Source organism: Oryctolagus cuniculus, chromosome 9 (genome assembly GCF_964237555.1).
Source record: "Oryctolagus cuniculus chromosome 9, mOryCun1.1, whole genome shotgun sequence".
NCBI lineage: Eukaryota > Metazoa > Chordata > Mammalia > Lagomorpha > Leporidae > Oryctolagus > Oryctolagus cuniculus.
Window position 1 is genome coordinate 119849788 of NC_091440.1, and position 23859 is coordinate 119873646.

Here is a 23859-nt window from a genome sequence, read left to right on the forward strand (position 1 = left end):
CCCATTTTATTTATTTATTTGCTTGTTTTTTAGAGATTTATTTATTTGAAAGTTAGAGAGAGACTGATCTTCTATCCACTGGTACCTTCCCCAGATGGCTGCAACAGCCAGGGCCGGGCCAAGCTGATGTCAGTAGCCAGAAGCTTCTTCCAGGTATCCCGTGTGGGTGGTAGAGGCCCAAACACTTGGGCCTTCCATGCTGCTTTTCCTAGGCCACTAGCAGGGAGCTGGATTGGAGTGGAGCAGCTGGGATTCAAACTGGTGCCCATATGGGATGCTGGCATTGTAGGCGGTGGCTTTACAATACCGCCAGCCTCCTCTTATTATTTTTTAAAACTTTATTTTTAATTGACACATAGTAATTATACATACTTATGGAGTGTGGTATGACATTTTAATACATGCCATACTTAATTGGATTATTTTAAATTTAACTACTTACATATTTGAGTTTTTCTCTCCATCTAACTTTTTGTTTACCCATTTGTTTTTTTAAAAGAATATCACTCAGTTTTTTTTTTTTAAATTTTAAAGATTTTGAGACGGCGCCGCGGCTCACTAGGCTAATCCTCCGCCTAGCGGCGCCGGCACACCGGGTTCTAGTCCCGGTCGGGGCGCCGGATTCTGTCCCGGTTGCCCCTCTTCCAGGCCAGCCCTCTGCTGTGGCCCGGGAGTGCAGTGGAGGATGGCCCAGGTGCTTGGGCCCTGCACCCCATGGGAGACCACGAAAAGCACCTGGCTCCTGGCTCCTGCCATCGGATCAGCGCAGTGCGCCGGCCGCAGCGCGCCGGCCGCGGCGGCCATTGGAGGGTGAACCAACGGCAAAGGAAGACCTTTCTCTCTGTCTCTCTCTCTCACTGTCCACTCTGCCTGTCAAAAAATAAAAAAAATAAAAAAAAAAAAAATTTTAAAGATTTTATTATTTATTTGAGAGGTAGAGTTATAGAGAATGAGAGAGACAGAGAAAAAGGTCTTTCATCCGCTGGTTCACTCCTCAAATGGCCACAATGGCTGCAGCTTGGCTGATGTGAAGCTAGGAGCCAGGAGCTTCCTCCGGGTACCCCATGCGGGTGCAGGGCCCCAAGCACTTGGGCCATCTTCTACTGCTTTCCCAGGCCATAGCAGAGAGATGGATCAGGAGCAGCCGGGACTAGAACTGGCTCCCATATGGGATGCCGGCACTGCAGGCAGAGGATTAACCTATAGCACCATAGTGACAGCCCCTACACATCTGTTTTATATTCCTGTATCTGTCTTCGTGTTTCCTTCACTTGATAATTTGTCCAAGTCTTAGAGGAAACCACAGTGTATTATGGAGTGGCAAATAAAGTTAAACAAATTATAGTGCATGTTAGTAAATGTTATAGTACTAGTCTTATAGGGACTGTCTGTCTCCTAGAAGATGTATCTCTTAAAGGAAGTTAAAAGTTAATAAAGTGAAGAAAAGGAAAGACAAGTTCATCAGATTGTTAGATAGCTTGAGAGGTTTCAAGAAACTTGTATAATTTGTATTTTAGATAAATTATTCTGGAAACAGTGTAGAGTGATTCCCTGCCTCCCTCTCCTCCTCAACAGGAGAGGTAATTAAACTGGCATTGAGGCTATTACAGTGCTATAAATAGGAGATTATCAGAGTCCTACCTAAATTATTGTGTGCGGTAGAGATGGGGAAAGGCAGGAGGAGTTAAGAGGCACCTGTGATGTAAACTTGTAAAGTGTGAAGATGGAGATTCAGTAAAGGCTCCCTGATGTTTGCCTGAACGCATGGAAGGTAGAACGAATTGGTATCATCGAATAAACAGTTTATCACTGGGCTTGGGCAATTTGATGATGTATTTTCATGTAGTTTTCTTTAAGTTTTTTTTATTTTTTTATTTATTTATTTTTTTATTTCTTTGAAAGGCAGAATTAGAAAGAGAGAGACAAAGGGAGAGAGCTTCTGTCCACTGGTCCACTCCCCAAATGGCTACAAAAGCTAGGGCTGTGCCAGGCTGAAGCCAGGAATCCAGAGCTGCTGCTTAGTTTCCCATGTGAGTGCAGGAGACCAAGCACTCTGCTGTCTTCACTGCTTTCCCAGATGCATTAGCAGGGAGCTGGATTGGAAGTGCAGTGGCTGGGACTTGAACTGTTGCCCATATGGGTTGCTGGCATTGCAAGCTGCATGCAGCTTAACCTGCTGCCCCACAGTGCCAGCCCCCAATATTTTTTGTTTATTAAATCTTTGAGGTTAGGGTTCTTCATCATATTTTAGCAATTTTTTAATATTTATGCATTTATTTGAAAGATAAAGACAGGGAGACAGATCACTCTGTCTGCTGGTTCACTCCCCAAGTGGCCACAGTGGCTGGGGCTGGTCCAGGATGAAGCCAGGAACCTAGAACCCCATCCAGAACTCCTACATGGGTGACAGCCCTTCTACTGCCTTCCCAGGCATGTTAGCAGCAAGCTGGATTAGAAGTGAAGTAGCTGCCCTCAGACCTGCATATGGGATTCTGGTGTTAGAGGTGGTACCCAGATTTGCAAAGCATTTTTTAATAAAAAAATATGGAGCTGGCACTGTAGTGCAGGAGGTAAAGCTGTGGCCTGCGGCACCAGTATCCCATAAGGGTGCCAGTTCGAGTTCTGGCTGTTCCAGTTCCTATCCAGCTCTGGGGAAAGTGCCTGGGAAAGCAGAGGAAGATGGCCCAAGTCCATGGGACCCTGCACCCACATGGGAGACCAGGAAGAAGCTCCTGGCTCCTGGTGGAAGATATTTTCTCTCTCTCTCTCTCTCTCTCTCTCTCTCTTTTTGGACAGGCAGAGTTAGAGACAGAAAGATCTTCCTGGTGGGAGATATTCTTTTCTTTTCTTTCTTTCTTTCTTTTTTTTTTTTTTTTGACAGGCAGAGTTAGAGAAAGACAGAGAGAAAGATCTTCCTTCCCCAAAGGTCTTCCTTTACCCCCCAAATGGCCACTACAGCCCGTGTGCTGTGGCCGCCGCACTGTGCCTATCCGAAGCCAGGAGCCGGATGCCTCCTTCTGGTCTCCCATGGGGTGCAGGGCCCAAGCACTTGGGCCATCCTCCACTGCCTTCCCAGGCCACAGCAGAGAGCTGGACTGGAAGAGGAGCAACTGGGACAGAATCTGGCGCCCCAACCGGGACTAGAACTCTGGGTGCCAGCGCTGCAGGTGGAGGATTAGCCTAGTGAGCCGCAGTGCCGGCTCTGGCTTGCTGTCTAGTGCTTGTGCTCTCTCTCGCTCGCTCTCTCTCTCTCTCACCCCCCCTCTCCCCCCCGCCTCTCTCTCTCTCTCTGTAACTCTGCCTATCAAACAAACAAACAAGGGGCCAGTGCTGTGGCGCAGTAGGTTAATGCCCTGGCCTGAAGCGCAGGCATCCCATATGGGTGCTGGTTCGAGACCCGGCTGCTCTTCTTCCGATCTAGCTCTCTGTTTTGGCCTGGGAAAGCAGTAGAACATGGCCCAAATCCTTGGGACCCTGCACCCATGTGGGACACCCGGAAGAAGTTCCTGGCTCCTGGCTTTGGATCGGCGCAGCTCCAGCCATTGCGGCCAACTGGGGAATGAACCATCGGGTGGAAGATCGATCTCTCTCTCTCTCTCTCTCTCTCTCTCTGACTCTCCTATCTCTTTGTGACTCTGACTTTTGAATAAATGAATGGATAAATCTTTAAAAAAAAACACAAATCTTTTTCTTGTAAAGATTTTATTTATTTGAAAGAGTTACAGAATTAGAGAGAGAGAGAGAGGTCTTCCATGTGCTGGTTCACTCTCCAGTTCTCTGCAACAGCTGGAGCTGAGCCCATCTGAAGTCAGGAATCAGGAGCTTTATCTCGGTCTCCCACGTCGCTAGAGAGGCTCAGGGACTTGGGCCACCATCTGCTGCTTTCCCAGGTGCATAGAAGGGAGCTGGATCAGAAATGAAGCAGCTGGGACTCAAACCAGCACCCAGATGGGATGCTGGCACTTCAGGCTAGGGCTTTAACCCACTGCACCACAGCGCCGAAAGGCAGAGTTAGCAGAGAGAAGGAGGGAGAGAGAGCTTCTGCTCACTGGTTCACTCCCCACATGGCTACAATGGCCAGGTCTGGGCCAGGCAGAAGCCAGGAACCAGGAACTCCTTCTTGGTCTCTGATGTGGGTGGCAGGGTCCCAAATACTTGAGTTATCATTTGCTGCTTTCCTAGGCATGTTGGCAGGGAGCAGGGACAGGAAGCAGACCAGCTGGGACTTAAGCTGGTGCTCATATGGGATGCCAGAGTCTCACTTAGCCTGCTGTGGTATAGTGTTAACCGCTGAAAAACTTTCTCTTTTTTTTAATTTTATTTGAGAGAGTTACAGACAGAGAGAGGGAGAGACAGAAAAGTTTTTCATCCGTCAGTTCACTCGCCAAATTGCAACAACCAGAGCTGGGCCAATCCAAAGCCAGGATCCAGGATCTTCTTCAGGGTCTCCCATGCATGTGAGGGGCCCAAGGACTTGGGCCACCTTCTAGTGCTTTCCCAGGCCGCAGCAGAGAGCTGGATCGGAAGTGGAGCAGCTGGGACTCGAATTGGTGCCCATAGGGGATGCTGGGGCTGCAGGCGGAGGTTCAGTCTACTACACCACCGTGCCCGCCCCCTGAAAAACTTAACCTTCATGTTTCTCCTCCCTTTTTCTCTTCTTTGGGGACTTGATATATTTCAAAAAGTTCACAGAAAAGACTGCACATTTCCCACACACTTTGAAGACCTTTTCTATGTGTGTATGTGCGTATGAAGTTGTTTTTTAGCTCACTCACATTCTTCTCTCTCATTTTTTGGAAAAAAAATATATATTTGAGAGGCAGAACACACTCCTGTTTTCTCACTGATACCCTGGATCTCTGTAATGGCCAAGGGTGGTCCTGGGGCGAGAGTCCAGAACTCAGCCCAGGTCTCCCACATGGGTGGTGGGAACCCAGTTACTTGAACTATCACCATCAACAGTGCCTTCCGGGAGCTGCATTAGCAGGAAGCTGGAATGGGGCCAGAGGTGGGAATTGCATCCAGGCACTACTATGTGGGAATAGAGTGTCCAAACTGACAATCCTGACCACCAGGCCAAACGCCTGCCTATGAAATGACTTTTTTTCTTTGTTTCATTTTTTAAAGTTTCTTTGGCTGTGTCTTTAAGGTCACTATTTTTTTGGGGGAAGGGGCAGTATCTAATCTGTTATACTCAATAGAATGTATTTTTCACCTTAGGCATTTTGGCAAGTTTGATTGGATATATATATACACATATATATATATCTCCATACACACACACATACACACGCTTTCTATTTAAATTTTGTTACGGAATGTAGAACATTTTTAGGGAATATAGTTTTTAAGTTTTTCTGTGCTATTTCTAACATCTATTTATGTCATTCTGGATTGGTTTTGATTAATTTGATACCTTCCTTTCTCTAATTATAGATTGTATTTTTCTGCCTTTTTCGTATGCCTGATAATCTTTACTGGCATTCACTGTGAATTTCAGTGTGTACTGAACCCATTAACCCATGAATTTGGAATTTTTCTCATGTGCTTGATAGGAACAAAACCATTTCCTGCCCCACGTCCATGTCACACACTGTTTCCTGTAATTGTTTAGAGGTGTTCTTCCTTGAGCCTGTGTCCAAATCAGTATTCTGAATAGTTAGTGGGGACACTTGCAGATCTGTCGAGTTCTCTCTCTTGCTGCCTCTTTCTGCTGTATACTTCACCTGCCTCAATCTCCCCTGACTTCTCAGGTCATCTCAGCTGAAGAAGTCCACACAGCTCCATCTTAGTTCTAACCTGTGCTGGGACTGGCAGTTCTCTTAGGGCATAAAGCCGAGGCAGTGGGAGGTTCACTTCATTTGTTTGCCCTCTTTCAGAGATTACTGGTTTCTGTTGCCCAACGTCCAGTATCATTTTTTTTTTAAAGATTTATTTATTTGAAATAGTTAAACAGAGAAGGAGAGGCTGAGAGAGAGGTCTTCCATATGCCACTTCACTCTCCACTTACTTGGCCACAACGGTTGGAGCTGTGCCAATCCAAGGCCAGGAGCCAGGAGCTTCTTCTGGGTCTCCCACGTGGGTGCAGGGGCCCAAGGATTTGGGCCATCTTCCTCTGCTTTCCCAGGCCATAGCAGAGAGCTGGATCGGAAGAGGAGCAGCCAGAACTTGAACGGGCGCCCATATGGGATGCCGGCACTGCAGGCGGAGGCTTTACCCGCTACGCCACAGCACCGGCCCCAGTATCTTTTTTTTTTAAAAGTATCTCGAAAGCTGTTACTTTCATGTATTTGGTCTTTTGTTTTTGCAGAGTTGTTTTTTTTAAGTAGGAGGGTAAATTCTGTCTCTGTTAGTTTGTCCTTGGCTGGAGGGAATGTGACCCAATAGATTATTTAGGCCAGTGATTTTTCACCCCTTTCTGATGAGAACCGTTTGTTCCAATAAAATCGAATGCCATAGTCCAGTCTGTAAAATAGATGAAAGTGGGCTGATGGTAGTGTGATACACATGTCATGGTGCGTGTTAGGGAGACAGCATAACTTAGCCCACTTGGATTCTTACTTTTGTTCTCTCAGGATTTCACAGCCCTGTTTGAAAACCACAAATAAGTATATAAAAAAATCAAATGAGGATATGATGCAGTTACTAGTTAAACAAGGAACAGAGGCCAGCATTGTGGCCTAGCAGGTAAAGCCGCCACCTGCTATACTGGTTCTTGCCTTTGGCCTGACGCAGCACTGGCTGTTGCAGCCATCTTGGGAGTGTACCGATGGATGGAAGATTTCTTTCTCTCCTTCTCTTTCTGTAACTATGACTTTGAAAAAAAAGGGAGCAAACCATCCAGGAAAGGACATTAATGGTACAACTTGAGTTGGGTTGTGGCAGTGTCTATTTATAATAGTATAACTTAATGTTGTTTTTTGTTTTTGTTGTTGTTTGTTTGTTTTACAGGTAGAGTGGACAGTGAGAGAGAGAGAGACAGAGAGAAAGGTCTTCCTTTTGCCATTGGTTCACCCTCCAACGGCTGCTGCAGCCGGCGCGCTGTGGCCAGTGCATCGCGCTGATCCGATGGCAGGAGCCAGGTGCTTCTCCTGGTCTTCCATGGGGTGCAGGGCCCAAGCACTTGGGCCATCCTCCACTGCACTCCCGGGCCACAGCAGAGAGCTGGCCTGGAAGAGGGGCAACCGGGACAGAATTCGTTGCCCCGACCGGGACTAGAACCCGGTGTGCCGGTGCCGCTAGGTGCAGGATTAGCCTATTGAGCCGCGGCGCTGGCCAGTATAACTTAATCTTGACAGAACCAAAGGTCTAGTAATGTGACTGTATTGGGTAAATGAGGATAGGATAAGTAAGGGTGCGTATGTAGGAGGAGATGATAAAGCTGCATTTTATAAGAAGCCTTTACATAATATGTATACTTTCTGAGAATGATACTTAAAAATAATTAAGCTGTATGAGAGTTGGAAATCAGTTGGGAGTGATATCTACTGTTGATTGTTAACAAGCGTCTAGTATTAGTTGATAAAAATATAAATCACAAAAATAACAGATAAGAGTGTCAGAAATGAAAAGAATGAATGCAGTATTTCTCTTTGAAGAAACTTGGGTGAGATGAGAAGAAGGAAGTTTGCGACTAGAAGTGGGTGGGATATATGACCATGTAATCTGTTTCCAGTCTCCTGGCACTTGGAGCTTTTCACCTTTTCCTACCCTTTTTATACCTATGTGCTAAACCTAATTTGTTTTGGAATTAGCTAACAAATCAATCTTATATTATGTGATTCTCTAATAGAAGCTCTAGAGTGTTCGTTGTGCATACATTGCTTAGTTGTATCATACATATCAAAAATACAGTTTTCTGGTGGGTGCCGCGGCTCAATAGGCTTATCCTCCGCCTGCACTGCCTGCACCGCCTGCACCGCCAGCACACCGGGTTCTAGTCCCAGTTGGAGCGCCGGATTCTGTCCCGGTTGCTCCTCTTCCAGTCCAGCTCTCTGCTGTGGCCCGGGAGGGTAGTGGAGGATGGCCCAAGTGCTTGGGCCCTGCACCCGCATGGGAGACCAGGGTAAACACCTGGCTCCTGGCTTCAGATCAGCGCGGTGCACCGGTTGTGGCGGCTGTTAGGGGTGCCAACGGAAACTCTGTCTCTCTCTCTCACTCACTGTCCACTCTGCCTGTCCAAAAAAAAAAAAAAAAAAAAAAAGTTTTCTAAGATATCAAGTTAAAATGAAGTGAATACTCATATGCCCGTTATTGAAATTCTACATTTGCTTCATTTTTATTTTTTTGAAAAATTTATTTATTTATTTGAAAATCAGAGTTACACAGATAGAGGAGAGGCAGAGAGAGAGAGAGGTCTTCCATCCACTGGTTCACTCCCCAGCTGGCCGTAATGGCTGGAGCTGTGCTGATCCAAAGCTAGGAGCCAGGAGCTTCTTTTGGGTCTTCCACACAGGTGCAGGGTCCCAAGGACTTGGGCCATCCTCTACTGCTTTCCCAGGCCATAGCAGAGAGCTGGATTGGAAGTGGAGCAGCTGGCGCCCATATGGAAAGCCAGAGCCTCAGGCCAGGGCGTTAACCCACTGTGTGTTTTTAACTCCTTTGAAGTATTTAAAGACAAATCTCAGAACTGAAGTTACTGTCATTGTGTATTTCAGTATACATTTATAAATATATAGGTAGCATTTTCTCACATACTGATAAAGCCATTGTTGCACTGAAGAAGATGAGGAGCCGGCGCTGCGGCTCAATAGGCTAATCCTCCGCCTTGCAGCGCCAGCACACGGGGTTCTAGTCCCGGTCGGGGCGCCGGATTCTGTCCCGGTTGCCTCTCTTCCAGGCCAGCTCTCTGCTGTGGCCCGGGAGTGCAGTGGAGGATGGGCCAGGTCCTTGGGCCCTGTACCACATGGGAGTCCAGGAGAAGCACCTGGCTCCTGGCTTTGGATCAGCGCGGTGCACTGGCCGCAGTGCGCTGCCTGTGGCGGCCATTGGAGGGTGAACCAACGGCAAAGGAAGACCTTTCTCTCTGTCTCTCTCTCTCACTGTCCACTCTGCCTGTCAAAAAAAAAAAAAAAAAAAAATGAGGAATAATTTCTAGCTATTCTTTAGTAGCTACTCCATAATCAGATTTCCCCAGTTACTTCAAAATGTGTTTTTTTACACTTATCTTGTTTGTGTCAGGAAACAAGCTGTATTCATACATTGGTTACTTTTTTATTAAAACAGTTTTTCCTTTTGAAATACAAGAAGAGATTAGGGAGAGAGAAATTACACCTACTGGTTCACTCTGCCAAATGCCTGCAACAGCTAGAACTCTGGGTCAGGCTAAAACCATGGACAGTAGAGACCCAAGTTGTTGAGCCATCATTTAATGTTTCCTAGGGTTCACAAAAGTGGAAAGCTGAAAAAGCTAGCAAAACTGAGACTTGAATTTAGGCACTGTAATAGGGGATTTGGGAATCCCAAGTGGTGGCTTCACTGCTGTGCCAAACTCCTGGCCCCTTTTATTTTTAAATTATTTGTGAGGCAAAGAAAGAGAGAGAGTGCGAACAAGAGTGAGCGTGCTTACCGGCTGGTTCACTCCCCAGGTGTTTGCCATGGCCCAGACAGCCAGGAGATAGGAGTTTAGTCCAGGTTTCCCACTTGAATGTCAGGAACCCAGTTTACTTGAGACATGACTGCTGCTTGTCAGGGTGTACGGTAGTAGGAAACTGGAGTCTGGTGGTATAGCCCAGCGTTGTACTCAGGCACTCTGATACGGGATATGTCTGTCTTTATTGCTAGAGTAAATAGTTGCCTTGATTGTTAATATTTTTAAGTCCTTTTTTTATGCAAAAGATTTATTTATTTTATAGGCAGAGTGACAGATCTTCTGTTGGCTGATTCACTCCCCAAATGGCTGCAATAGCCAGGTCTGGCCCCAGCTGAAGCCAGGAATCCCATCCTGTTCTCCCATGTGGGTTTCAGGGGCCCAAGCACTTGTACCATTTTCCGCAGCCTTCCCAGGCACATTATCAGGAAGCTGAATTGGAAGCCCAGAAGCTAGGACTCCAGCTGATATGGGCTGCTATGGCTTAACACGCTGCACCAAGATACTGGCCCTTTTTAGGTCTCTTTAATGACCCTCATTCTGAATTTGTATGTTTTCTGTTGCAATTCTTTGTGGTGGTTCTTTTTTAAAAAGAAATGTATGTATTTATTTATTTATTTGAAAGGCAGAAGGGGACAGATCTTCCATCCAGTGGGTCACTTTGCAAATACCTAACAGGAACCCAGAGTTCAATGTGGTTCTCCCAGTGTGAGTGACAGGGCCCCAAGTACTTGAGCTGTCATCTGCTGCCTCCCGGGGTGTGCCTTATCAAGAAGCTGGAATCTTACGCGGAGCTGGGACTCCAGTCCAGGCGCTCCAGTATAGGATGTGGGTATCTTAACTGCTGCATCAAACGCCCATCCCTGTTCTTCAATTCTCATACTCTAAAAATACAAAGATCTGAAAGCTTGGTTAGATTCCAAGTCAGGTGGTACAGCGTACTTCATGTAGCATCACATCAGGAAGTGTACATACCTGGTGGTTTAGTGAGTTCAGTAGGTGACAGATAACTCCTATCCTAAAATTCCCCATCAATCTTTTCATCGAATGGTTTTATCTGTTGAAGATTATTGTGTGAGTAGTAATTTCATTCATAGTTGTAAGGTATTGATTTTCTAGTTCTGCTGTTTCTTCCACATTTGTCAGTTGGAAATTCTTTGGTGAAGAACTTTTTCTCATTCATTTGGGTGGCTTCAATACTATGAAATATATTTCATAGGAAGTACAGGATGCATGCTTAGTTCTGTTCATTTATTTTTTTTAAAGATTTATTTATTTATTTTAAAGAGTTACAGAGAAGGAGAGGGGAGAGAGATACACCTGCTGATTCATTTTCCCAAATGGCTGCAACAGCTAGATCTGGGCTAGGCAGCAACCAGGATTGAGGAACTCCATTCTGGTCTGCGAAGCAATTGAAAAATTTTAAAGAGACGTTTGGATTGTTGAAGTTTGTTAAAAGCTAGGTCTTCCTATTTCTTTTTTTTTTTTTTTTTTTTTTTTTTGACAGGCAGAGTGGACAGTGAGAGAGAGACAGAGAGAGAAAGGTCTTCCTTTTTGCCGTTGGTTCACCCTCCAATGGCCGCCGCTGCAGCCGGCGCACCGCGCTGATCCTGGCAGGAGCCAGGAGCCAGGTGCTTTTCCTGGTCTCCCATGGGGTGCAGGGCCCAAGCACCTGGGCCATCCTCCACTGCACTCCCTGGCCATAGCAGAGAGCTGGCCTGGAAGAGGGGCAACCGGGACAGAATCCAGCGCCCCAACCGGGACTAGAACCCGGTGTGCCGGCGCCGCAAGGTGGAGGATTAGCCTATTGAGCCACGGCGCCGGCTAAAAGCTAGGTCTTCCTATTTCTGATTACATATATGTTGTTTTTCAAACCATATAATAACATAAAATAGGAAACAAATTTAAAAACCATTATTAGTTTACCTAATATTTAAAAGTTGGTAATATGTAAAGATTAAAAGTGATCAGGATTAAATTGACTAGTTTGCCGTACCCCTTTTAGGGATTAAAGTTTAACAGAATATAGTGATATAGAACCAAATGTAGGGTAGTGATAACTTGAGAGGATAACTGCAGAATGACATTTCTGACAATTAATGGCTTTATACTTTTTTTTTTTTTGAGATTTATTTATTTATTTGAAAGGTAGAGTCACAGAGTGAGGAAGTGGAGAGAGGGGAGAGATCTTCCATTCCCTGGTGTACTCCCCAGAATGCCCCCAACAGCCAGAACTAGGCCAGGCCAAACCCAGCAGTCAGGGACTCCATCTGGGTCTCCCTTGTGGACAGCAGGGACCCAGGGACTTGGACCATCATCTGCTGCCTTCCCAGGTGTTCTAGCAGGAAGCTGCATCTAAAGTGGAGGACCAGAACTTGAACTGGTACTGCAGTAAGGAATGTGGGTATCCTGAAGCAGCAGCCTCCAAAGTTTCAAACTATAGTTGGGTAAATGATGAGTTAGTTTTAGTGTCTAGTTAGTACAGAGGAGAATGAAAGTTAGGATTTTTTAATGGACTTCAAGAACTAGTATTACTGATTTCCCATTTGCTTTAATATACGTTCTGTGCTCAGATTTTTTTTTTTAAAGATCTATTTGTTTGAAAGACAGAGTTACTGAGAGGCAGAGGCAGAGGGAGAGAGAGAAAGAGAGGTCTTCCATCCTCTGGTTTATTCCCCAAATGGCTACAATGGCTGGAGCTTCGCCAATCAGAAGCCAGGACCCTGGAGCTTCTTCCAGGTTTCCCACATAGGTGCAGGGGCCCAAGGACTTGGGCCATCTTCTATTGCTGTCCCAGGCCATAGCAGAGAGCTGGATGGGAAGTAGAGCAACTAGGACTCGAACTGGCACCTATATGGGATGCCAGCACTGCAGGCATTGGCTTTACTTGCTATGCCATAGCACTGGCCCCATGTGCTCAGATTTACAAAAGGATTTGAAGTACTTAGAGCTGTTGAAAAGTCCCAACACTTTCATTTAGAAAATAATATAGGAATCTCTGTTTATCTCTTTATCTTCCTCTAATTAAAATTGTGAGTTTTTAAGACATACTATTCTATTTTAAACTATTTGAACTATTATAACTATTTTAAGCTATTAGAGATTGAGTACTTAGCACATGTTTAATGTGTGCTTAGTGATTAAAATTGTTTAAATTGAGTTTTTTGCAAGTAGAGATTTACAAAAATGTAAATTATGGTAGATTATAATTCTATGTTTAAGCCTATGAACATTGGTGAAGTTTTGTCTGTGTAATGTGCAATACTTGGAAGAGGACTGTGTTCCCCTCCTCAGAGACATTCCCGTCTATTGGACTTAGGAGAGATTGTGTATACGCAGTACACAAACTTTGCAGCACAAGGCAGACGAAGATACAAAAGGTAATTGAAAAGTTGTATAGAAATACTAGAGACACTACACTTCTGGATCAAAGAAGACATTATAGGCAGTAAGGGCAACGTTTTAAACACTAGCATTCCTTTTTGTTTAAAACTAGAATTAATTATAAACAGACTAAACAAAATTGTATCCAAAGATTGTTTTATGTTAAGAATTGGATATTTTCTTTTAATTAGCATTTAACTCATTATTTTCAAACTATCTTGTATCCCATTCCTTAAAAATACCGATTTTTTTCTCTTTCTTTGCAGCTCTTCACTGATGGAATCACAAATAAACTTATTGGCTGTTATGTGGGGAATACCATGGAGGATGTAGTCCTGGTGAGAATTTATGGCAATAAGACTGAGCTGTTGGTTGATCGAGATGAGGAAGTGAAGAGTTTTCGAGTGCTACAGGCTCATGGCTGTGCACCACAGCTCTACTGTACCTTCAATAATGGACTGTGCTATGAGTTTATACAGGGAGAAGCATTGGATCCAAAGCATGTCTGCAATCCAGCCATTTTCAGGTACATTTCTTTTCCTAAATTTCTACTTTTGAAAAATGGAAGTATTAAGTGTGTGTTAAGGAGAGTGTTTTTTTGGATAAGAATTTTTTTATTTGAAAGGCAGAGTTAGAAGGAGGTACTCCATCTTCTGGTTAACTCCACAGTGGCTGTAGTGACCTGCCTGGGAGCCTAGAAACTCCACCATGGTCTCCCATGTAGGTGGCAGTGGCCCTAGCACTTGGGCCATCTTCACTCCCCAAATTGCTACAACAGCCAGGGCTGGGCCATGCTGAAGCCAGGAGCCAGGAACTCCATCTGGGTCTCTCTATTTTTTTCTAAAGGGGGCATTATAACAAATAAGCATGTTCACCAAAGTCCCATTAGTCTTGTTACAGGGGTGGATGTATTGCACCAACTACTTGGAAGTTGGCAGAACTTACACTGTTACAGTAAGAGAAACTTACATTTAATTTATTGAAATCTTTACCTAGAGGTACTGGGAGATGGGGGAGAGAGTGTCCAAAAGCAAGAAAAAGATTGTAGGCCTGTGTTGTGGTACAGTGACCTAAGTTGCCACTTGCAATGCTGGCATCCCATGACAAGGCACTGCTTCAAGTCTTGGTTGCTCTGCTTCTTATCCAGCGCCCTGCTAGTGTGCCTGGGAAGATAGCAGGTGACAGCCAAAGTACTTGAATCCCTACTAAGTAAAGTTAGTGGAAAGTAATGGAATCCGATGCCATGTTGATAGTGTATTTTAGACAATATGCCTCTTTTTTTTTTTTTTTTTTTGGACGGGCAGAGTTAGACAATGAGAGAGAGAGACTTCCTTCTGTTGGTTCACCCCCCAAATGGCCACTACGGCTGACATGCTGCGCCAATCCGAAGCCAGGAGCCAGGTGCTTCCTCCTGGTCTCCCATGCGGGTGCAGGGCCCAAGCACTTGGGTCATCCTCCACTGCCTTCCGGGGCCACAGCAGAGAGCTGGACTGGAAGAGGAGCAACCGGGACAGAATCGGCACCCCAACTGGGACTAGAACCTGGGGTGTTGGCACCACAGGCGGAGGATTAACCAAGTGAGCCAGGGCGCTGGCAAGTATGCCTCTTTCATGAGCAAAGTATCTTATGGAGCCACACTGCCTCAGCTTTATGAACTATGTGAATTTGGACATCGTATTTAATCATTGTGTGTCTTCATTTTGTCATTTGAAAAACGTGAATTGATCAGTGTTGTTGGGCAGTGGGATAAGCCAATGCTTAGGGCACTCGCATCCATTATCAGAGTGCCTGGTTTGAGTCCTGGCTACTCTGTGCTGCTACTACTGCCTTTTTTTTTTTTTTTTTTTGGACAGGCAGAGTGGACAGTGAGAGAGAGAGACAGAGAGAAAGGTCTTCCTTTGCCGTTGGTTCACCCTCCAATGGCCGCAGCTGGTGCGCTGCAGCCGGCGCATCGTGCTGATCCAAAGATAGGAGCCAAGTGCTTCTCCCGGGTCTCCCATGGGGTGCAGGGCCCAAGCACTTGGGCCATCCTCCACTGCACTGCCGGGCCATAGCAGAGAGCTGGCCTGGAAGAGAGGCAACCGGGACAGAATCTGGTGCCCCGACCAGGACTAGAACCCCGTGTGCCGGGGCCACAGGTGGAGGATTAGCCTATTGAGCCGCAGCGCCGGCCGCTTTTTTTTTTTTTTTTTTTTAAGATTTTTTTTTTTTTTTTTATTTGAATGCATAGTTACACACACAGAGAGAGAGAGACAGAGAGACAGAAGTCTTCTATCGACTGGTTCACTCCCCAGATGACCTCAACAGCCTGGGGCTGTGCCGGACCAAAGCCAGGAGTCAGGAACTTCTGGTCTCCATGTAGATGCAGGGGCACAAAGCATTTGGGCCTTCCTCTGTTGCCCTTCCCAGGTGCATTAGTAGAGAGCTGAATCGAAAAGTGGAGCAGCCAGAACTATGGGATGAGTGTGAACTGGTGCCCATATGAGATGCAATGCTGCAGGTGATGGCTTAACCCTCTGCCACAGCACCAATCCCTTCTCTGTGCACCTGATCCGTTTCCTGTTAGTGCACCTAGCAGATGGCAGGTGCCAGCCCATGTACTTGGTTTCCTGCCTCTGGGCTTCATCCTGCCCTGGCCTTGGCTGTTACAGGCATTTGGGGAGTGAACCAACAGATGTAAGATCTGTCTCTTTCTCTCTCATTCGTCTTTCTGTCAAATAAATAAATAAATCTTAAAAAAAAAATAATAGTACCTTCCACTAGGGTTGTGGTAAGGGTTAAATTTGTGAATGTGCATTGAATATCCCTTATCTGAGGTGCTTGAGATCAGAACTGTTTAAGATTTGATTTTTTTTTTTTTCAGATTATGGGATATTTGCATATACACAATGAGGTATATTGGGCATGGTGCCCAAGTCTAAACATGAAATTCATTTATGTTGCCTATATACCTACATACATATCCTGAAGGTGATTTTATTCAGTATTTTTGGTATTCCCGCATTTTGATGATGACCAATCACATGAGGTCAGATGTGGTTTTTCACTTGCAATGGCATGCTGATACTCGAAGTTTTGGATTTGGAGTATTTCAAATTTTGTATTTTTGGATTAGGGATGCTCAAGAAGTATGTGCCTTTGAAAGCTTACACCAGGGGCTGGCGCTGTGGCATAGTGGGTTACGCCTCTGCCTGTGTGCTGGCATCCCATTTGAGTGCCATTTCGAGACCTGGCTGCTCCACTTCCAATCCAGCTCTCTGCCATGGCCTGGGAAAGCTGTAGAAGATGGCCCAAGTCCTTGGGCCCCTGTACCTGCGAGGGAGACCAGGAAGAAGTTCCTGGCTCCTGGCTTCGGATTAGTGCAGCTCCAGCCATTGCGGCCATTTGGGGAGTGAGCCAGTGGATGAAAGACCTCTTTCTCTCTGTAACTCTGACTTTCAAGTAAAATACATAAATTTTATAAAAAAAAAAATGCTTACACCAGTGCCTGGCATATGTTAGATACTATGTGTATTTTTCTTTCTTTTTTTTTTTTTAAAAGATGTATTTATTTATTTATTTGAAAGTCAGAATTAGAGAGAAGGAGTGGCTTCTAGGTACACTGTTTGTTTCTTTTTTAATAAGACTTCTCTCACTTTTCTGGGCTTGTGAAGAATTTCTGATGACTTGAATTTTAGCTAAAAAACTATTAAATATTAATTATGCAAATTATCATGGGTATTACTAATCCATTGGGTTTATTATGCTTGTAGAAACCTATAATTTTGAATTTTGAGATTCAAACATAGAATTTTCCTTTGTAGGTCCTATTTGCTTTGACATATAGTGTTCCTGGGAGTATAGGAAAGCAGCATGTCGATGTAACAAAGCAAACTTTTACTGTTAGTAACTTTCCTTCTTTGTTCTTGCCGGATGGTATTAACCAGTCTTGGAACTCTTGACTCCTAAACCAGCATGAGGCCTCAGAATTCTTACCAACCAAGCAGTTTTATTACCTATTTGTTCTCTCTTGTCTATATTTGTTTTTATCTTAACTTTTTCAAGGAGACATTTATATTAAAAATTCATTATTTTGTTTTAAAAAAAGATAGTAGTGGGTATGTTGCAGTTCTGTTAATACTTGTCAGGACTGGTTATAAGCATTTGGTGTAGCCTTCAAGACGCTGCTTGAGTGGAAGATAGCCCACGTACTTGGGTCCCTGGCACCCATGTGGGGGCCAGGATAGAGTTCCCGGCTCCTGGCTTTTGCCTGGCCTGGCCCACCATGGCTGTTGGGGAGTGAGCCAGCAGGTGGAAGGTTGATAACTCACTCTCTCCCTCTCTATCCCATTCTTCATCACTGTAACCCTCCCCTCTCATTTCTCTGCCTTTCAAATAAGTAGCTTTTTTTTTTTTTAAAGATGCCCACATCCCCTATCAGACTGTCTAGATTCAAATCCCAGCACCACTTTCAGTTCCGTTCCTGCGAATGCACACTCTGGGAGGCAGTAGGTGATGGCCCAAGTGCAGAGGTTCTTGCCATCCATGTGGGAGACTCATGCTGAATTCCAGGCTCCTGGTTTCAGCTGCCTTAGCCTCCGCCATTGTAGGCATTGAGGGAGGGAACCTGCTGATGGAAGATTTCTTTTGTCTCTATCTCCCTGCCTTTCAAATAAGTAAATAAAAGTTGAAAAAGCTGTGAGTACTTACACATTAGCAGTTGGAGAAATGACATATTAAAATGGTTATGATGGTGGCTAATAGGGAGATAGCACTTTATATGAATTGGACACTATCCTAAACATATTCTAATAAACCCAGGACATAGGCAAAATATTACAATCCCATTGCAGTGAATGTAAACCAAGGTTTTAAGTAATTTGCCTGTGATTGCATGGCTAATAAAAGCACACACTGAAAGAGACTAATGATGAGTAACTGGGCGTTTCTGCTGACTCATGGAGAAAAAATTTAAAGGAAAGTAGTAAAACCTTTTTCACAGTGCTTATAAAAAGAAACCTGTGGGGTGTTTGGGCTAGTGGTTGAGACATCTGCATCCCGTGTCACAGGAACTGGTTTTATAACCGAGCCCCAGCTCCTGTTGCCAGCTTCCTGCTGGTGCAGGCCCTCGAGGCAGCAGGTGATGGCTCAAGTAGTTCAGTCCCTGCTACCTGTGAGGGAGACCTGGGTTGAGTTCCCAGCTCCAGGCTTCAGCCTTTGCTGGCAGTTGAGGTGTGAATTAATAATTGTAGAGTTTTTTTTTTTTTAAGATTTTGTTTACTTGAAAGTCAGAGTTACAGAGAGGCAGATTCAGAGACAGAGAGGGGTCCTCCATCCGCTGGTTCACTCCTCAGATGGCCGCGTGGCCAGAGCTGCACCGATCCGGAGCCAGGAGCCAGGAGATTCCTCCGGGTCTCCCATGTGGGTGCAAGGGCCCAAGGACTTGGGACATACTCCACTGCTTTCCCAGGCCATAGCAGAGAGCTGGATTGGAAGTGGGGTGGAGGAGACTTGAACCGGTGCCCACACGGAATGCCAGCACTGCAGGCAGCAGCCTTAACCACTACACCACAGCGCTGGCCCCTATAGAATTTTTTTTTCCAAAGATTTTTTATTTATTTATTTGAGAGGTAGAGTTACAGACAGTGGGAGGGGGAGAGAAAGAGAGGTCTTCTGTCTGCTGGTTTACTCCCCAAATGGTCTCAATGGCCAGAGCTGTGCCGATCCGAAGCCAAGAGCCAAGAGCTTCTTCCGGGTCTCCCATGCGGGTGCAGTGGCCCAAGGACTTGGGTCATCTGCTGCTGCTTTCCCAGGCCACAACTGAGAGCTGGATTGGAAGAGGAGGAACCGGGACTAGAACCGGCACCCATATGGGTGCCAGTGCTGCAGGCGGAGGATTAACCTACTGTACCACAGCGATTGGCCCTAGAGTTTTTTTTAATAGGAATGCTTTTCATAACTGTTAAGTAACGTCAAGTACAAAAACTCAGATAATTATACAGTAATTAGTCATATTGATGAGGCTGACAGTATTGATGGTGGATGATAATTTGAATATTCAAACTGACTTAAAGGAGAAGGAAAAAAAGACTGGATTTCAAAGGTGCACATTAGGGTCCTGAGTGAGATAAGCAAGGGTCCAGTGATGAGTCTGATCTTGTTTGAGTCATGACTCTAAATGTTAAAGTTATTCAGCATGATGCAGTTGACGTTATTCATTACCATTGTGGTTGTTGTAGGGACCATAGCATTGCCTCTTGGTTGGGGAAAAGACGTTGGGCTCAACTGCAAATACAGCAAAGGCACCTGGGATTAACAGCTGAGGAGCACGGTGGGAGGTCAGCGGAAGAGGTAACAATAGGTGCAAGGGGGATACCCGCAGACAGACCAGTGTAGTCAGCATCACTTGGGGGATGGCGGCTGATGACAGCTGGTCAGATATCAAGGGGGATCAGGTGTAGCTCTTCTTGCTGTGAGCTGATTGAGCAGGATTCTTGCTAAAACTGATTGTTTCAAGGAAATACACAAAATGCTTAGACGATGGTTCAGGAGGCTAATATTTGGTCAGGTGAAGAAGAATCTTGGTGGACATGAACTTTGGGATGTTTAACTTTTTTCTTCTCATGCTTTTTTTGTTTTCAACAGGCTAATAGCACGTCAGCTTGCTAAAATTCATGCTATCCATGCACATAATGGCTGGATTCCCAAATCTAATCTGTGGCTAAAGATGGGAAAATATTTCTCACTCATTCCCACAGGATTTGCAGATGAAGACATTAATAAAAGGTAAGTTTACGTCTGTGTTTGTTTTAGACGGCTTTGCTCTATAATGGCATTTCCAAGGTAACTACAAGGTTTTCGTGCATAAAATCTGTTTTTATTTCTCTGTTCGCATTGAAGTAAAATAAACATGGTTTTTTCTTTGTTGTCTTATTTTTTTAATAAAACTTTTATTTAATAAATATAAATTTCAAAAGTACAACTTTTGGTTTATAGCGGTTCTTCCCCCCATAACCACTCCTACCCGCAAACCATCCCATCATCTACTCCCTCTCCCATCACATTCTTCATTAAGAATCATTTCTAATTATTTTTATATACAGAAGATCAACTCTATACTGAGTAAAGATTTCAGCAGTTTGCACCCACACAGACACACAAAGTATAAAGTACTGTTTGAAGACTATTTTTACCATTAATTCTCATAGTACAACTCATTAAGGACAGAGATCCTACATGGGGAGCAAGTGCACAGTGACTCCTATTGTTGATATAGCAATTGACACTCTCATTTATGACGTCAGTAATCACTCGAGGCTCTTGTCATGAACTGCCAAGGCTATGGAAGCCTCTTGAGTATAAACATGGATTTTGACTCTCAGAGGGCACTACTGAAGTCACTGCCTTTGTACCCTTCAGTCCCGCTACTCCCGGAACACCGCTTGTGGCAGCAAGGAGGGGTATTCAGTAGGAGGTCAGAAGACAGATACAGAACATTTGTTTGGAAATGATTGTGAAGAAAAGAACACTGTGAATGGGTACATTTGTTCATACTATGAGTTGATCATAGAGACCTTTTTGAGAAACATTTCCTTTTGCTCAAGCAGTTTTGAAAATGCCTAGAGGTCTGCATTAGAGCAATGGAGTAAAAAAGGTCGGTTGTTAGTTTACTGTGACTATTTGTAAATATCAGCGAGATTGAAAATTCAGTTACGGGGGCTACCGTCTGCAGTGCTGGCATCCACATCCCTGCTAATGTGCCTGGGAAAGCCCCAGAGGATGGCTCAAGTGCTTGGGCCCCTGTGCCCACATGGGAGACCTGGATGAATCTCCTGGCTTCAGCCTGGCCCAGTTCTGGCTGTTGCAGTCATTTAGGGAGTGAACCAGAGGATGCAAGATCTCTCTCCTCTGTCTTACTCTCCCTCTATTGCCATAACTCTGACTTTAAAAATAAGTAAGTCTTAAAAAAAGAAAAGAAACTTCAGTTATGGGAATCTTCAGCTATTATAAAACTGACTCCTCAAGTTCAAAAGATATTTCATTGTTTTATATATAAAAATGTATGGATCAGTTATTAAGACACTAATGTCTCAACATTTTTACATAGTTATTATTACTATCACAAAAATTGGAGATTTTATTTTTTATATCTAACACACATGTGAAGGCTGCATTTTTATATTCAGCATGTCTTTGAACAACAGAGGTAAGCAGGACCTATAGATGTCTGCTTATTTTTTATAATTCATTAAGAAAAAATACTTAATTGTTATTTCAAAATTTAATTGATTCACTGTATACCACTGATCCTTCATGTCCCGTGGTTCTGATCCTCTGATTCAACTAACTGTGGTTTAAAAATACTAAAAAAAATTATATCTCTATACTGAACGTGTAGACTTTTTTCTTATTCCGTAAACAATACAGTATAAGAACTATTGATAGACCATTTACATTGTGTCAGGGACTGTAAGTAATCTAGGGACTATAAGTATATGGGAGAATGTTTATGTAGTACAGAGTACACCATTTTTAGGGACTTAAGCATCTGAGACTTTTGGTATTTGGGAGAGTGAGGTAAAATGGGTGTGGGAGGTGGGTGCTGGCAGCATTCTCCCTCATGTAAAGGGACATTTTTTTGTATGCTTGGATTTGCAGGTGGTTTGTCAAACTTTGAATTTTTTTTTTTTTCAAGATTTATTTATTTACTTGAAAGTCAAGAGTTACACAGAGAGAAAAGGCAAGGCGGGGGCGGGGTCCTCCATCTACTGGTTCACTCCCCAGTTGACCACAATGGCCGGAGCTGTGCTGCCGATCCGAATCCAGGAGCCAGGAGTTTTTTCCATGTCTCCCATGCAGCTGCAGGGGCCCAAGGACTTGGGCCATCTTCTGCTGTTTTCCCAGACCATAGCAGAGAGCTGGATCCGAAGTGGAGCCACGGGGATTTGAACCAGCGCCCATATGGAATGCCAGTGCTGTAGGTGGCAGCTTTACCCACTATGCCACAGCGCCAGCCCCAAACTTTGAATTTGATAGGAATATTACACCTTTTAAATTAGGATAGTCAGGGCCAGTACTGTGGTGGAGCAGGTAAAGCCACCGCCTGCAGTGCTGGCATTCCATATAGGTGCTGGTGCTAGTCCCAGCTGCTCCACTTCAGATCCAGCTCTCTGCTGTGGCCTGGGAAAGCAGTAGAAGATTGGCTTGAGTCCTTGGGCCCCTGCACCTGTGTGGGAGACCCAGAGGAGGCTCCTGGCTCCTGGCTTCAGACTGGCGCAGGCAGCTCGAGATGTTGCCGCCATCTGGGGAGTGAACCAGTGGATGGAAGACCTCTCTCTCTCCCTCTTCTTTTCTCTCTGTGTAACTCTTTCAAGTGAATAAATAAATCTTTAAAAAAAAATTAGGATAGGCAAACTTGTGTACATGTCCAGTAAGTTAGATATTCAGGAAGGCACAGCATAAAAATAGAGAATTCTCTTTTGAAGGAGTACTGGCGTATTTAGTGGAAAACCTTTAAATATATTGATGTTTCTGGTGATGGTGAAGTATAGCTGAGTACGGTCTCTGGGGCCACACTGACTGGGATCAAATCTCAGTTGATGTAGGTCAAGTTACTCAGCTGTCTTATCTGTAAAATGGAAACAACAAGAATAGTATATTAAGAGAGTTTTTGGGGGCCGGCTCCGTGGCGCAGTAGGTTAATCTGCCTGCTGCGCCAGCAACCAATATGGGCACTGGTTCTAGTCCCAGCTGACCCTCTTCCAGTCTAGCTCTCTGCTGTGGCCTTGGAAAGCAGTAGAAGATGGCCAGAGTCCTTGGGCCTCTGCACCCACGTGGGAGACCCAGAAGAAGCTCCTGGCTCCTGGCTTTGGATTGGTGCAGCTCCAGCCAAAAAGTGCAGCTAATTGGGGAGTGAACCATCAGATGGAAGACCTCTCTCTCTGTCTGTCCCTCGCATTGTCTGTAACTCTAACTCTCAAATAAAATCTTTATAATAAAAAAAAGAGTTTTTTGAGAATTGATTTAGTATATATAAGGTGCTTAAAGCAGCACCCCACCACTTAAGTGATTTTTTTTATTTGGAAGGCGGAAAGAGACAAGAGAAAGAGACATCTTTTTTATCTGCTGGTTCACTCCTCAGATGCCTTTCCTGCAGCTGCTGTGTGGCAGGAGCCTGGAGCACATTGCAGGTCTACCATGTGGGTTGCAGGGATTCAACCACTTGGGCCATCACTTGCTACCTCCCAGGGTACACATTCGTGGGCAGCTGGAATCTGAAATGGGGCCGGAACTCAAACCTAGGCACTCTGATCAGGGTTAGGGGTGTCCCATGTGGTGTCTTTTTTTTTTTTTAAGATTTATTTATTTGAAAGTCAGAGTTACACAGAGAGAGGAGAAGCGGGGTGGGGGGGGGCTTCCATCCGACGGTTCACTCTCCGATTGGCCACAACTGCCGGAGCTGCGCTGATCCGAAGGCAGGAGCCAGGAGCTTCTTCCGGGTCTTCCACACGGGTGCTTTTCCAGGCCATAGCAGAGAGCTGGATTGGAAGTGGCGCAGCCGGGACTCGAACCGGCGCCCATATGGGATGCTAGTGTTTTAGGCCAGGGCGTTAACCCGCTGCGCCACAGTGCGGGACCCTCATGTGGTGTCTTAAGCACTGTGCCAAATGCCTGTCCCCTATTTTGAAAATTGCTGTTATTTAAAGAAATGTCTTACATTTCTCATTATATTTCTTAGACTTTTAAAGGTATAATTTGGTGTCCTTGATGTTAGTGATTCTTTGGAATCCCTGGAAGCATACAGAAAATATGCAACTAAAATAAGAAAAATATTAAAATACTTATTTTTTCATATTCCATTTTAGTTTGTATACAAATACAATGATCACATACATTCTGCTTTGAGT

At 44.7% G+C, this 23859-nt stretch overlaps 1 protein-coding gene across 1 annotated transcript in view; it reads left to right on the plus strand.

Moving 5' to 3' along the window:
- ETNK1 (ethanolamine kinase 1) overlaps positions 1 to 23859 on the plus strand; it is a 61265-nt gene that overhangs the window by 7729 nt on the left and 29677 nt on the right. Inside the window, exons 2-3 of the mRNA XM_008259540.4 lie at positions 13240 to 13499; positions 19598 to 19738. Of these exons, the coding sequence (XP_008257762.3) occupies positions 13240 to 13499; positions 19598 to 19738 (401 nt within the window). The remainder of the gene's footprint in view (positions 1 to 13239; positions 13500 to 19597; positions 19739 to 23859) is intronic.